Genomic DNA, 16,222 nt, shown 5'->3' on the forward strand with positions numbered 1-16,222 from the left:
TGTTGGACTATTTCTTGGCCAGGACATGGTACTTTCTGCAGCCTTTCCTGGTTGTCTAGCATCTTGCCAGAGCCAAGAAATAGTCTGACACATAACCTCCCATAAAACAACAAACTGGTGTTTTTATCCTTCAGCGTTTGTACGAAGTAAACAAATGGAATATAATTCATGTAATAATGATAATCTAAGAGTTTTAGAGATGCTGGTAGGCTGTTACCTTTAGACAGAGCCAAGCTAACTGTATATTCCTCTTCCCAATCTTAATGCTAAGCTAAGCTAACCAGCAGCTTTATTTAAGGGAAAAATATTAAAGCAGTATCCTGTTATCAATGTTGCTGCCAGAAAGCGAGTAAGTGTATTTCCTAAAATGCTAAAATTTTGCCATCAGTCTGATTTCTGTCCTTTTCTCAAAGCTCACAAATGCTACTTAAACAATGTTTATCATCTCCAAAAGAAGAATGAGACACCGAAACTTGTAGTAGGCCCACTGAAGTGCCCATAGTCACAAGCTATTGTTTTGATATTATTATTATTAAGTATTATTCTTTTGGGTGGGGGTATGCCTTATGAATTGTGTTGTAGCTTTGTTAATCGGAGTTTAAAATGTGACTGTGCACATTGTGTGGCATGGATCTGTGTACTCTACTGTATTTTAGTTGAAGATCTGAATTGAAATCGACCAGAACCGTTTTGAATCGCATGTTTTATGCAGTATTAAATTCAACCACTTGCTAAGGATGTAGCAAACGTGAGCCAACAAATACCTCGTACTTTGAACTTCATCAGTAAACACATGATCTCATTGGAAATGCATGGTTTAAATTCTATTATTGCATCATGTTACGTGAATTATGAATATCGCTGTTCTATTTTTCTATTAGGTCTCCAAATGTGGCCAAACTTCTACTTTGTCTTTTTTGCAATGTAACGTGCTTCTTGTATTTCTTCTTTCCTCTCCCAGTTTGGAGTCTGGATTTATTAAAGGCAGGCTAAACTGAAAGAAACGTAAGGCATGAAAAGGCAAATGTGCAATGTTTCTGTTCAGAGTTTAAATAAAAATATGCTGCTGTATGTCTCCTGGTTTATTCTGAAACAAAAGTACATTTACTCAAGTATTTGAGATGCTTGTACTTTACTTGAATATTTCCAGGTCATGCTTTATGATTTTACTCCACTACAATTCAGAGGGAAATACTGTAAATTACTTTAAAGCTTGATTTTACATACAAAATGTGATGATCTTATAAAATACTATGAACTCAAGATTAAACTACCCAACAACAATCGTGAAAATTATCCGCACTTTGACCAACTTCCAGAGATGGGAAAAGTACTAGAATACTATACTCAAATATAAGTAGTTACTTTAAAAAAATGTACTCAAGTAAAAGCAAAAGTACGTATGTCCAAATGTACTTAAATTGATGTAAAATGTAAGTCAGTTAGAATGGACTTTTTACATGTTTAATTGCATTAAATGACAGGGTATACACAAATGGAACAACGCCACTCTACAGGGCCCTTATGTCCAATGCACCGGTAAATTCTGTTTCTATAGAATAGAAACAGACACTTTGCAGCCTTTGTATACGATTGATTATCAATTATAAATATACAACCTGCTTTCTCAGCGTAGCCTCTCAAGAATTTACCAGAAAACAACACAAACTCAGACAATTAAATAAAAAATGGCCGACAATAAATAGAAAGTCCTACGGATATTGTATTGGATGCAACAAGCATTTCTGGGCTGCATACATTAAATCAGTCGTTTCCAACTGGTCCAGCAACGGGTCCAGATTTCTCCTTATTCAGCATCATACTTGCGTTTGGCCATGTCTCAAGTAGTTCGCTGTCTCTGTCAAGTAGCTGTTCATTAGTCACTCACTGTACATCAGGACATGGCACTTCAAAATAAAAGCTCTGTGCCACAAATTTACTGTACTTACTGTAAAATAAAGTGTGTTTTTTTGCAAACTTGAGATGTTTGCGAGTCACTTGCGGTCCACTCCGAATGGACCTCCAACCCACTTCTGGACCGCAACCCACCCGTTGGGAACCACTGCATTAAATTACCTGACACGTCTTAAAACTTCACTGCCGCAGACAGAAAAGAGATGTATACACATTATAAACGCCAAAGTTGCAGCCAGACAACATATTACATCAAAAAGACAGATGCTTGCACACAGCTTGTTGTAACTGGGCAACCGTAGCATCATCTGTAACCTTAAGGAAGCTACTAGTAAGTAAGTGTGTTGTTTTACTCACCCATCTGGTCTGGACGTCATTCTGTGAGTCTTGAACACCTTGACGTCCACCAGAATCTGCTCCAGCTTGAACTTCTCTGCTCATTCATTCTCAAGGAGTAATGTAACCAGTCTACTCTGCCTCTTTGTCCCAATAGCACCAGTCCACTTGGCCTCTCCATCTCACTGGGCTCCTCACAGTTCTGCAACATGTTGAGCTGAATGAGGCTCTGCAGTCTCAAACAGCAGAAAGGCCTCACCACAGAAATAAAATGAATTATTAGCCTAAATCTATTTCTATGAGCCTCACAGACCTCACTGAAGGTAAACCTTCCTCAGTGAGTGCATAAACCACCTGGAGGACCCACCCATCTGTCACCATTAGCATATTAGCATTTAGCATGTTAGCCACAACTAGCATGCACTTGTTAGTGAGAACACCCTGGGTGTGTTTGACTTGGGTCTGCGGGTGGTGCCTTAAATCAGTGACAAATCTTTTGTAACCTAACCTACCTGAAGCTAACCTCACCCTTTCTTCATAAAAACGCTGTAATTTGACAGCACTGTTGCACATTTGTGAAGCTAACGGCTCTAACTGTTGGTGTCTAGAGAAATGGAGTAACCGTTTGAAATAACCTGCCAACACGATGTGCGCATGTGCAGTGCGGGGAGGCGAGGAAATTATTCTAGAGGACACGCCCATATGCTAATGACTGCTACCCCTTGACACTAGCCAGTTAAGGTTTAAACAGGTAGGTTATGACTTCCGGTCAGCTCTGTGCTGAGCACAGTTTATTTATCAGGACTTTTCCACGTGCCTTTTGTGTTTACTCTGTAACAGATGCGACTGGAAATGTGGCACAGTACAATACCTGTGATTTAAAGGAAAACGTCTAAACTATCCAAGTACAGGTAAAACTACTTTTTTTTTTTTTAGATTAAATCTAAGCCTAATTGGTCATTTTTACCCCTGCAAACTACAACAGTAAAATGCTTCATACACTGAAATGCATCAGCAAAAACAACCTGATATATAGTATGATAATGCCAAGCCTACATATTTCTACATTTTCAATGCAGGATGTCCACTTGTAATTAAGTATTTTGATATACAAGCATCATGTAGTGTTTTTAGGGTGAAGTCAGGTTATGTGGGACATATAAGGTTTTACACTTTGGGCTCTTTAAATATTAGCAGCCAATCACTAAACATGTTATTATATTGTTTCCTTGAAATGAATCATTTTTATTGGTCTGAGACAAATATTAATATGAAATAAAAGTGACTGACAATAAATAGAAGGTCCCACAGACATTGTGACTGGTGCAACAAGCATTATTAGGCTGCATACATTAAATTATCTGACTCTTCTTATGGAATCAACAACAGAGTAAAACTAAACTGAAGCAGACAGCAAAGAGACGTATAAACGATATAAACTCCAAAGCTGCAGCCAGACAACGTATTACAGCAAAAAGACAGATGCTTGCGCACAACTTGATGTAACTGGGCAACGGCAGCATCATCTGTCACCTACAGGAAGTCACTACAAAAAGTAAGTGTGTTATGAAACAATCATTTTATTGTTCTAAGACAAATAGTATGTGCATTGCAAGGAGTCAAAATCACTGGTCCCAGAACATACAAGGTGAGCTTTCTCTCTGGTAATAAGCAGCTACAATAATAATGGTATAACAACAACAGTGGTTACAGGATGTTTCATTTTATTAAATGTTTGACTTGTGGTGAAAATATTTTCATAATACTCTTATCTTTTTATGGGAAATGGTTTTGAAAGAGTGCTTAATGCATTCAGGTAAAATAGGACATTTTTCTGAATTGAAACCAGCATGTTTTTAGGGCCTTTTTTGTCAAAAATAAAAATATTAAAAATGATGCACTGAGTCTATGTCAGCAACAATAGTCCAGAATTAGCCATAATTGTTACATGTAAGCATGTCCATTGTTGACAACACAGCACGAAGGAAACAGCGACAAAAGAACAAGGGAAGCATGGCAAAAAAAACTGGACAATATTATATATATAGCTACAGGTTATATTAATGATTTAATGACTGAACTGATAAATGGATATAACCATTTAAAAACAAACACAAGTGACTGTCACATGTACCTGAACATGTCATCAGAGTGAGGTAGGGGTACTTGATGTGTTTGAAGGTCCAAAGTTTCTAAGTTATTTTAATTGGCAACATATTTTTTGCTATAGAAATAAAGCAGAGATTTATAACAAGTTCAGAGTCTTCAGAGTTTAAGGTGGTTTTCTTGGTAATCTACCAAACACGTCCTGCATTACCTGACTTTTCTATATATTAAAATCATGCTACTTCAACTTTAATGAGAGACCTCAATACTTCTTCCTCCACTGATTCTGCTGCTCAGCTCACACAGTATGTCTCGGTGCAGTGCTGACCTCATGTGGACAAATGCATCCCTACACATGAAATACTGCAGATGTTTGCACATTTCATTGAAAGGAAATTGCATGATGCAGTCATGTTGAAGGTTAACAACGCATTAAGAAGACAGAAATTAGCTGCAAATATATGAATCTGTATCAGTGTTTGACAGCTCTAACAATTACGGTGATTGATCCCAGAGGTTAAATCCTTCATGTCTTATTTATATCTGCTATATTCATTCATACAATCCTCGGTATTAGGCTTCGGTGTGAGGAATGTGATAACTGCGGTGTATTTCACTGTCCAAGGCTGAGCTCTACTGCTGTTGATAGGTGGTGGTGACGTCAGCGAGCAGTGTGTGGGTGGCAGTGTGGGTGAAGATGACTCCCAAATGAGCCTGTGTGTAGAAAAAAAAAATCTTCCAGTCAGGAAGCAAAATACAGGCTGTGTTAAACTCCTCTGTGCTGGATTACCTTGAATTCAGTGTAATGCAGGTAGAGAATTCAAAAAAAGCTGCTCTCAGGCTCCTGTTGACCCTCTTCACACCTTCTAACAACATAAATAAAAGCTACTATTGAAGAGCTGAATTGGACATGATGTCAGAGAGACGGAGAGTTCTGCCCTTTGAACAGTGTCGCATATCAATGAAAGAAAATCCGACAAATGGGATGTTTTAGTTCAATTTATTGCACAAACAGCATTGACAAAATGTACTTGGATGTTACGACATCGTTAAGAGAGGTGGAAAATAACAAAAAGGTACATCCATAACAATCAAAAGCTCTCGCACGATTTTTTGACACAAAGGTAAAATGTCACACGACAGATCCTTTCATTTGGGGATAATATTATGAATTAAAAAGGACAAGGCGGTTCAAGGAAGATGTGCAGCACGGGTTAGAAGGGGGGAAAAGGCAGGATTCCTCAGCAAGCTGCTCTCTTAAAGCTTTACTTTGCTTCAAAATCAATGGTTACACCGTGACAAATGGTACAAGTCTGGTATCAAATTGTAGTATCCGTTCCAAAAAACCTTTACACAATGCACATAACAAGGGAAGCATTTCCAGGAATAATTTCTGGGGCAGTTTCATGGCAGTGGAAATAATGCGATACTGTGTCTAGAACATAAGAAACGTGATGTAGAAAGTTTTAGCACATGAAACAGTCACAAATATCTGCATTTTACAGCTCTCAGAAGGGTTATCTTTGCATATGCTGATTAAAAAATATAGTTTAGCTGTGCATGAAGTTAATATGTGAAGGTGTGCATGATCTGATGTGTTGAGTCTTTGGTACGACGTGAGCACCGGGATCCAGAGGCCTTAGACTGCTGTCACACTGAAGCAGGCGTGATCGGAAAAAACGCGATGGCTCCCCCCCACCACCCCCCCACTTTACTTTCTCAGTAACAAACCATGCAAGGTAAACGCTTTCAGTACAAAAAACTAAACACACAAGGATTATCGCTTTGTAATCATCAGGAGGTGTGTGTGTGTGTGGAGGGGGGGTTCTTGTTAAAATTTGGTGGGGCAGGGGGAGGCTTTAGTTGAGGCAGACACACACACACACACACACACACACACACACACACACACACACACACACACAGTTGAGAAAAAGTCTCTTATGGCAATAGGTTAGTACAACAAAAGGCATGAGGGCATGAACAAGATGAAGACACAGGAAAAGTCATGTCTACGTTAATTCGCTTCACAAAGGGACTCACCAGCAGAGTGTTTCAGTAGGAGAAGGGGAAGGCAGACATAAGCTTTAGAAAGGCACAGAGCTTTAGAAAGCGCATTCATCGAGAACTTACCACTAAAGAAGTGCCACACGCGCACAAGGAAAGTAAAAACAAACAGATGAGTTTAACACGTTGGCAAGGATATTTAGGAAATGTTAAGAAATCATGACAAAAATCAAGGTTTTGCTGCATCATGTCTGGTTGCATCATGGCCGTAGCTCCAACAACAAGCGGAGGCTGCGACTCAACAGCATTAATGAGCTCCACCGTGAGTGACAATGATTGTTACAGCATATTATGTGCAATATAACATAAAATAAAAGGTTTGGGTGAATCGATAAATGGCACCGAATGACACTTTTGATGAAAAAGACAAACATCTCTTCTCCATTTTAAATTCATATTTAGTATCTATTAATTCAAAATGCACAAGATGCCTTTTTTAAGAAAAAGGTGAGATAAAGTTGAGCGGGGATTTAGAGGAGGTTCCTGTTGCCGAAGATGTTATTGGGGTCCACGTAGTCCTTGACAGACTTGAGCATCCCGATGCCGACGCTGGAGATGGTCTCTCTCATCCACTCCTTCCGAAGTTTACCCACTGAATGACAGAGGAGAGGAAATAAATAAATAAATAAACTCAAGGAAGAGGACCGAGGGGGAGAAATAGAGGAATCGGCACGGCTGATTGCTCAGCGGGCTGCTGGGAGCCAATCAATCTTGTGAGAGTGAGTGAATAAACAGAGGGTGATAAATGCTTTTATTCAGAGAGGAGAAATGTTTTGCATGGCATGATTTATGGAGCTCAGCAGACTATCAAACTCATTAGGCTCTGTGTGTTCCCAGAGGAGGGGCCGGCTGGCGGCTGTAGCGGGCCGTCCCCGGATCCCTCGCTCTTTGAGCCACCACTCCCCTCCGTTTCCCTCCCTCCAGAGTCGCTGGAGCGTTTGTCTGTGTGTGTGTGTTTCTGTCTCATTGTGCGCACAAGCGCGCTCCTCCAGCTGACCTGCGAGGGGTGTTGTGCTTGCTTGTCCTGAACGCTGCACTGTGCCCTCTGACACTGGCCTGATCACCAACAGGGTGCCAAAGCCAACCGTGGAGCACTACACAATGGTCCTCTGTCAGCGGGACTTTGGCTTTCAGCCGCTCTTCACCCTCCCTACTCCTCCTCTGCCTCCAAACCCCCCAACCTGAGGAGCGAGGGAGGCTGTGGCACCAAGCCTAGTGAGGGTGCCCATTGCTTCACCAGCTGTCCAGTCCGACATACTCCACGGCGTCTGTGCCCGACAGGTTCTTAGCGGAGAGTCTGGAGCCAGCGAGAGGTCTGGTGGCTGCGGAGGACTGGGAAAACCTCACTTGAGAGCCAAACTATTGTTAGAGAACTTCAAATCAAACAGAAACTTTGATTTTCTACAAGCCGATAAAGCTGTGTAAACACAGCCACGATCTGTACAATGAGGATCGATTTTGAGTTTCACATTATCTGTTAATACTAAAGATTTTTGGGACGTAATTATATATATTTTTTGATAAAAAATGGGGAAGAGGAAAGAGGAATAACATCCAGCAAAAATCCTGACTAAGCTAATAGGGCATCTGCCCAGGGGCCCCAAGACTCCCCAAGAGCCCTATCGTTATTGTGTATTATTTGGTTTTTGGTCATTTAATGAATTGCACATTTTTAAGGTGGTTGAACCACTAAGGAACAATATCAACTAAGGTGGACCCTGCGCTTTTATGGTACATATTCCGAAATAAAGTGGGGTTTAATAAACTATCCCAACAGGGGTCCGATGGAAAAGGTCGATCCTGCTGTACTTAGCAGAGTCGAAGTAGTTAGTCAATTATTTAACAGAGAATATAAACAGATTAATTCTAAATTTAAAACAAAAAAAATCTTAAATTGGGGGATTTGCTGCTTTTCTCAGTTTAATATTGATGTAAGCTGAATGTCTTTGGGTTTTTGTTTGGTCTCTAGGAAATCGTTAAGACAATTTTTTGTATTTTGTTTTAGACTACAAGACCGATCCAAAAATAAATCCATAAATTCACAATTAAAATAACTGTTGCGGCTTTAATCACCAGCCTGAATTGAACTGGGGATGATGCTGTTAAACACTATGCACCTTTGGCCACTGCATCACAAAAACATCCCTGCAGCATGTAGTGCAAATCTGTTGAAAAGCAATAACTACTTATTAAATTAGTCATTTCATAAAAAAAAAAGGGTTTTAATCAAAGGACTTTACATTGGCTACATCACAAAAGAAACAAAAATAACTAAAGAAAATTGACTTTAAGTATGTCAGCTCAGAGGTGGGTAAATGTTAACTTTTGGAGGTTGTGTCAACTTAAAAGAAATGTGTGATATCTATATTTCAAAACTCCAAAAGATAAATTTGAGAACAGAGCAGCTGCTGCTCACTGAGTAAACATCTGAAACCAGCAGCGTAATCGCTCGAGATTAGATACGGAGGCCTAAAAAAAAAAAAAAAGGTGTATGATGGGAGTGTTCACACGCCTTCCCTTCCCTCTCTGCACGCCTCTCTTTGCATCACTAGCAGGCGAGCTCCGGTGTTAATAGGGCATGTTGAGGGACGGGGCCGCCTGTTATCAGAGTCCAGCCAGGAGACCCAGATGGGGATCAGCCATGAGGCTAGTGAGGCCCGTCTCCTGACAAAACAGGGCAGACAGCGGGGTCACCAGGGACTCTGATACCACACAAACCTCCAGATGGTGACAGAGGAACCAATCAGCTGCTACCCAATAACTAAGAAAGTACCCTGCTCTCCACAACCTCCTCCTCTTCAGTCCTTCCTCCTCGTTCCACCTCCATCCCTCCCTCCTCTCAGGGAAAGGAGAGAAAACAGAAGGTGCTGGGACTGCATCATTGCCTCCATCACTGTGATAATTTACACATCTATCTTGTCATATTCTCTCTTTTTTGCTTGCTGTTGCAATCAATCTCAGCGGGCTGGGTCTGTGTAGCTGAGACATGCAAAGAGGAGCAGGTAGTTATTTCAGAAATGACAGATTTCTTAAAAAGTGTCGTATTTCTCTTGTGCGAAGAAGCCCGGGGAAGCGCGCGGCGAAAGGCGAGGTGGGAACTTCACTGAATCAGGTCATTTTTCTACCTCCTAAGTGCAGTGACCTGTGTGGAGCTTTGCAGAGCCACAAGGTGAGGTGCAGTTGCTGGGCACCTCGGGGTGGCCTGCATACAGAGGAGACTGTAGTGGCCATGCTGAGCCGCAACCCTTCGACACGCTGCTCTAGCTCTCCCCGAGCTTCTCTGACAAATGGGGGTCAGGACATGAGAGACGGGGTAAGGTAGCGGCCCTGCCTTCCTGTGATATGGCCGAGCCGGAGTATTGGCTGATAGATGGATGACTCTCCTGGTGATGGATGTTCAACAACTCTTCACCACTGCGACACTGGTGACCTAGTTAAAGAGGACATTTCTTCCAGCGTTGTGGCTTTTAGAACCAGCCAATAACCAAACATATAGCAGATTTTTTTGTGAGTGATGAACCGGGATCCATCTACAGTTAAAATTGTCTGCGTTTTTTGTTTAGGACAGCATTCAACACATGGTGGTATTAGCTGAGTATTATATCCTGCAGAGGAAGAGGTATGGCGCTCTACACGCCCAGATTCCCTTACCTACGCCCACGCAGCACAACACTGACCTGCTGTAAATACAGGGCCACAAAAATGTATATTTCCTCCGGTGCCCTCCCACCTCACCATCCTTGACTACATCTGTTTTGTTTGATACACAAAACCCAGTGAAACTAGCTCCATTTGTCAAGCGCTGATTGTGGGCAGACAAACCGGCCTGTCTGCGCTCAGATAGCGAGCCCCACTGTTATTAATCACAATTACAGAGTGGGCCTCGCACGCGGGAGCTGCATCAATATCCCCTCCTCTTCTCCCCCCTCCGTCACCTCCCCGTGCTGCTCGGGGTGGCTGGGCCACCGTTTGGAGGTCAGTATACAGCCGGCGATAACGGCAGCATCATTTACCCCGACCTGCCGCCTCCTTTTTATTAGCAATCTTTTAATTTTGAACCCGTCCCCGCCTTCAGGAAAAATTGTGATTTAATATCGCAGCTGATTCACTGCATACTGTTTTTGACAGCTGTGATGAATAGCCTGAAGTGATGTATGAAAACAGCGAGGCGGATGGCAATATAGATAAGGCAGCCATTTCGGTTAGCCCTGATGGGGCCCGGAGAGTTGTTTCGCCGCCCTCCCCTGCTCACGTTTCATTTGGTCACTGCTGAAATGAACAAATAGCCGAGTCAGAGCCATTCATCTGAGCCGCAGGAACATATTTTGGACACGTGAAGGAAGCGATGAAAGATCTCCGACCAAATGCACATTTATAGCACGACTGGCCGCCCGCTCGCTAGCATGGAAGGGCCCGCTGGGAGAGCCTGCCATGCTGCCTTTGCTACTCGGTGCAGTCTCTTTTCATAAATTATAATCTAGGAGAGGGTGCAAATATGTCACCCCATTCAGTGTTGTACTTGTGAGTTATGTGCACGTGTTTAGTGCATGTTCGCAAAAACAGACCCAATATTTTAGTATGTATTTTTCAGGTTGTAGTACCTCCATGGTGATGTGACAAGCTCCCTCCATTTGCAAGGATCTCTTCTCTAGCTGCATGCTGCGGGAGAAAAACAAACTATTATTACATATTACATAAAGGCATGCCACGATAACAAATTCAGTTGTCAATACCATTAAAATTCCTAAATTCAGAATACCCAATTTGATACTACGGTAAAAAACAAAAACAAAACAATAAATGCCGTGTACTTAAACATACAATCCTAAACTAAAAGCATCTAAATTTAAATGTAAATGTTATTAATAATCCCTGATAATCTGCCTCAAATGTGAAGTACAAGTCTATGTGGGTTCATGAGATTTTATTAATATTTAGCCCACAGTATCTCCTCTGCTGTTGTTGTTCAGGACTTGTACACTAAGATGGGACAGATGGTCTTTGTGGTATTTGTCCCGCCCCTTCTCAACTGTGATTGGATGACCAGGTAAAAAGTAACAGTCCCGAATGCAGAGTTTCACCTCTAAGTTGAGCATTGTTCAAGTCTTGGAGTCCAGAAAAAAACACACTAAATGTGCAGCACTCAGTGCAGAACAGACACTCACCGCCTTGTCATGCTGCTCATGTTTGCAGCATAGAGTAAAGATGCGGCACTCCAATTGCAAGAAGTTAAAAAGTAGGCTAGCCTCATGAAAAACGCTTTTCTTTTCAATTAATATAGGCAGAGCTGACGCTGCAGCTGGACTTGTTGCTGTCTTCCACGTGTTGTTTGGTGCTGTGCCGTTTTTTTCTTGCTTTGGCATTTAACGGCAGACTAGAACACCTGTAGGTGTATTTGCTACCTTGTCAGGTTGCATCCCTGGTGCCTACGCTACTGGAGAAAAACGAGCACTGTCACGTTTTCAGGATTTTGGTGTCAACTTGGTATGAAACTATCAGTTCTCGTGACATCCCTGTCTACATATTATATACTAGTATATTGTGTAACACACTCTGGGATGCTGAAGATTCAACATATTATATCAGATGTAATAATGGCCTATGAAAGTACTGACATGCCTTAATATTTATAAAAATGAAACAAGTCATACCTCCACTTGTTCATACACATGTACTGGATCACTGAGTCCCCTGTAGTTGAAGGCAAAGTAAAAGTAGACACAGGCACCAGCGTCATACGTCTGAGTCACCCTGTAAGAAAACAAGTAAGAGTCATGTTTACACATGCAGAAAAGACTCCTTAATGTTTCTTCTCCAGCTCTAGAAATCTAATTTACATCAATACAAAGAGCAGCGTTTTGTCACAGCGCTCCATTTTCATACAATAAATGCATTTTTTCCCTTCGTGATTGAAAGACCAAGTAAAGTGGGAGGTTTGGCTTTCCCCGGTGAACCCCTGACCTCAATTCCATTCATGGTTTCCAGAGAGCGGAGGTAGCGTGGAAGCACTGTCACCTTTAATAACATAACATTAACAGACATTAAATGGCCACCAAATGCTTTTAGTGAATCATCTCAGCCACATTTTTGCTGAAGGTATTAGGATGACTCACTGGTGCGGGACAGAAAATTGATCAGAGTTGTTTCACACAGAACAAAATATCCTTACTGCTCATGTGGCTGCTTTTAGATAAAATTCAGATTAAATTGTACCATCATGAACACGTATAAAAACATGTTTAAAATGTTTTCCAGTTTGCATGTTTTCTCTCTCTGGCCTCGTTCCCTGTGGAGGAGCAGGGTGCAGAGCCCTTGTTCATTTGACATGCCCCATCACCTGGCACACTGACTGTTCTAGAGGTTAAATGGACAAATCAATCATGTGACAGACTGCAGCCGGGAAATGAATGGCTGTCGCATAATCAGGCTGAGGCCTAATCTGTCCGCAATCGGCGAGCAGAAGCCTGGTGCTCCTCAACTGGCTCGCCGTCTGTTTGTCAGGTTGTCCGTCCGTCTGTCTGTCTGTCTGTGTGGCTCTTGCTAACTCACCAGGGGAAGGGGTTAGAGAAGGTATGCAAACCAATACATTTCTGAAGCATTGACGACTATTTTTGAGTATTTTTTTTTGGTGTATTGACGACTGTCAAGTACCAAAACCTGGCCACGAATGTCTGGTCAGATCCATATTTTTTGGGGAAAATTCTTTGGTCAGAAAATTCCTGATCTACACCACAATTTTAAAATTCTAGACAATTATTTAATTAAGCAAAGTTCCTAAAAATAAGTCCATTTTTTTCTTGTACTTAAATCTAACGAAAACATTAAAATCAACAATTAATTTATCCTTCTAACAAGTATTGGCTGCAGATTCAGAGCATCGTATTAGGCTTGGACAGTATCACGGCATTACGGTATTTCAGGGTATTTAGAAATCCCGAGGGTTTGATTTTCAAAAGCATCTTAAATACAGACACTCATATTTCTCGTAAGGAGACGCTGTATTGAGGATGTACTGTATGTAGTGCACATCACGCACCACCAGAGGTCAGTCTCTGCTGGTGAAACAGGCAGCTGAGCTAAACATGGCGACTGGGAGAGGGAGGGATAACATAACAGGACTCTAAACAACCAGCTAGCGATGTCAGAGAAAGCTGCGGGGAAAAACAGCATATTTTAACATCTAACTCTATGAATTTGGGGTTTATTTCTAAGATATCTATCTACTATCTAAGATGGGTTTTGTTTTGTTTCTGTCGGGTTTGAATTAAGTGCTTTTCATATCGACTTAACAAGGCAATTAAGCTAGTCTTACTTAGGTAAAACAGAGAGACTTGAATTCAGAAGGTGTGTGGTTGTATTTCTGTTTAATAAGGAAAATAGGCGTAAGAATATCAACTTTCTTGACATTTTGTGAGTTTCTATTGTTTTAATTATGAGACTGAAAAACCTTAGAGCACTTGTGGAATGAAGCGGTTGGGTGAGGAGTGTTAGCACCACACGCAGATACTGTCATACACTGTATACCCTGCTGAAATTTCAGGAAGGTATGAAAAAATAGATACTGCCCAAGCCTTCCTCATATGTCTTATTCTGTTGTGCCACAGAGGTCCATTATTGTCCACAAACTATCAAAAACATATATGAGCCACAGCTGCAGTGGTTGTAATGTTCTTTCATTTTGATGAACATGACTACTGTACTTTTTTTTAAATGAGTCTTACATACACTGTCCTGTTGCTGTAAATGCTTGCTAGAGCACCAAATGTGTATTAATCCGCAGCTGAAAATAGTCCCTGACAAATGCACTTTTGACTCCTGATTGAGTTAAATTTACTACAGTGCCCTGTTGTTTCAGGAAGTTATTTAGTTTCTTTTAAAAACGAATGTACAATTTTTTTTATGTCTCCAGTATAAACAAATAGATTTGGGGTTGAGTGTGACAAACTGGGTAGGGATAACGAAAAGTACTGAAAGATGGACAAACACATTGTTGGTTTTGTTTTCTTCATTGGATTTGTTGACAAAAAATGAGAGGGGAAACATTAAAGGACTTGAGGTTTTTTTGCTGAATGAAAAAAGGCTTTTGAGGAAAAACATTATATCTCCACTCGTCTCTGAAGACATTTAATGATACCCAGCCCTATGGGATTGGAGTTATCGTCAGTCAGCCTCACTTTGCATCAAAACATTTGCTAAACATTACCTGCATGTTGACAACGGTTGAAACTGCACTCCTTTGTCTTTACACTCTCGAACGATGCGCGCCTTTACGTTCCGGCAAATGTCCAACACCCTGGGAATAAAGTAAAAGGCAGAATAAAAAAAAACATATACCACAGAATTGCTGATGACTTTTTGCACCACAGTCGAAAATGTATTTGTGTATTTAAAACATACTGCTCATACATACAGGGAACCTACATTTAACTGAAATACTAATTAGCATTGCAAAATGATCAAAATTCAGAAAAAGACATGAGAAGAGGAAGAGGAGGAGACTAACATGACGACCATTGTGGGAGAGGTTCCCACTGGTGTGGAAATGGCCGCCAGTCCTAAGCATGTGCAGCCGTGTGTGGAGGATGGGGGGAGGATGGGTAATGAGCCAGGCACATATGCTCGCCTCAGTGCCTGATCTCTTGGTCTCTCCCGTCAGGCATGTTACACAACATGGAGCTGTGTGTGTGTGTGTGTGTGCTCCTGGTTCTTGTGTGTGTTTGTGTGACAAAATGATGATGAAACCATGGAGAAAATGCAGAACACACCACATGTGGATGTGAGATGAATATGCGGCTAGTATTGCATTTCCTCACACAGAGTATACACACAGAGGTCTCTCCTAGTGTGTGTGTGTGTGTGTGTGTGTGTGTGTGTGTGTGTGTGTGTCAGTAATGGCGGGTTTGTAGGCTGAGGAGGAGGCAAAGCTTCCGCCAACGCAGAGCCGGTTAATGGGAGGGGGGGGAGAAGGCAGGCATGAAGGTGAATGTCAAAGACAGAGGCAAAGAGAAATAAAAGAAACAGGAGCAGGAGGAAGACAGAGGAGTCTCTCAGGACAAACTGTGTGGGAGGTGAGAAAAGAAGAATGTTTACAGCTATTTAAACTAAACGGAGAAGAGCCTGCAGCTCATATCAGTGTCTTTACCTGTCCCAAGGCACAGAGGTTTCAAAGGACTCCCCGATCACATAGTAGTCCATCCCCAAGTCCTGCTCAGAGAACAATATTAGCATTAGTGGGCTGACATGTAAATGGTGATTCAGTACATTTACATATACACAAGAATCCAGGCTACATCTGAAATCCCACACTAACATACTGTTTGTTAGGTTAAAACAGCATGTGATTGTGATTTTTTGGTATGAAACCAGTAGCATGAGAATTGCTTGCTTCCTTAGCTGTTTTATTTTTGGGAGTTTCGTTGGCGTAATTAGACAACCACATTGGGGGGACAGGCTCTGAAGTGAGTGCTCAGTTTCCCCTTTATAAATGGTTTGAACTTATTGCTATGATTGTGTGCAATATCAAAATTACGGAAAATAAAGACATTTTTAAAACTTCTCAGGTTCTGTTTTCTTCATGAAATGTCAATACATAGTTAATTTCATAGCTCAAGAGTAATTAAATTTAAGACCAAACTTGCAATGTAAATACACAAAAAGTTAAAATATACTGCCTTCATGTAAACACACTGATGTCAGTTCAGGTAACTAAGGAGCAGGCTTAATAGCATGGCCTTAATTTAACAATACAGTCTCATCACGTGATCTAAATGCATGGAGGTACAGAAAATAGAGGCATTGC

General features: G+C 41.3%; 1 protein-coding gene across 1 annotated transcript in view; it reads right to left on the minus strand.

Moving 5' to 3' along the window:
- Positions 1 to 5,342: 5,342 nt before the first annotated feature.
- agps (alkylglycerone phosphate synthase) overlaps positions 5,343 to 16,222 on the minus strand; it is a 35,511-nt gene continuing 24,631 nt past the window's right edge. The window contains exons 16-20 of the mRNA XM_050048986.1: positions 15,566 to 15,627; positions 14,627 to 14,716; positions 12,075 to 12,174; positions 11,025 to 11,082; positions 5,343 to 7,015 (exon numbers count right to left, since the gene is read on the minus strand). Of these exons, the coding sequence (XP_049904943.1) occupies positions 6,894 to 7,015; positions 11,025 to 11,082; positions 12,075 to 12,174; positions 14,627 to 14,716; positions 15,566 to 15,627 (432 nt within the window). The 3' untranslated portion in view covers positions 5,343 to 6,893. The remainder of the gene's footprint in view (positions 7,016 to 11,024; positions 11,083 to 12,074; positions 12,175 to 14,626; positions 14,717 to 15,565; positions 15,628 to 16,222) is intronic.

This window comes from Epinephelus moara, chromosome 7 (genome assembly GCF_006386435.1).
Source record: "Epinephelus moara isolate mb chromosome 7, YSFRI_EMoa_1.0, whole genome shotgun sequence".
In the NCBI taxonomy this organism is placed as follows: Eukaryota; Metazoa; Chordata; class Actinopteri; order Perciformes; family Serranidae; genus Epinephelus; species Epinephelus moara.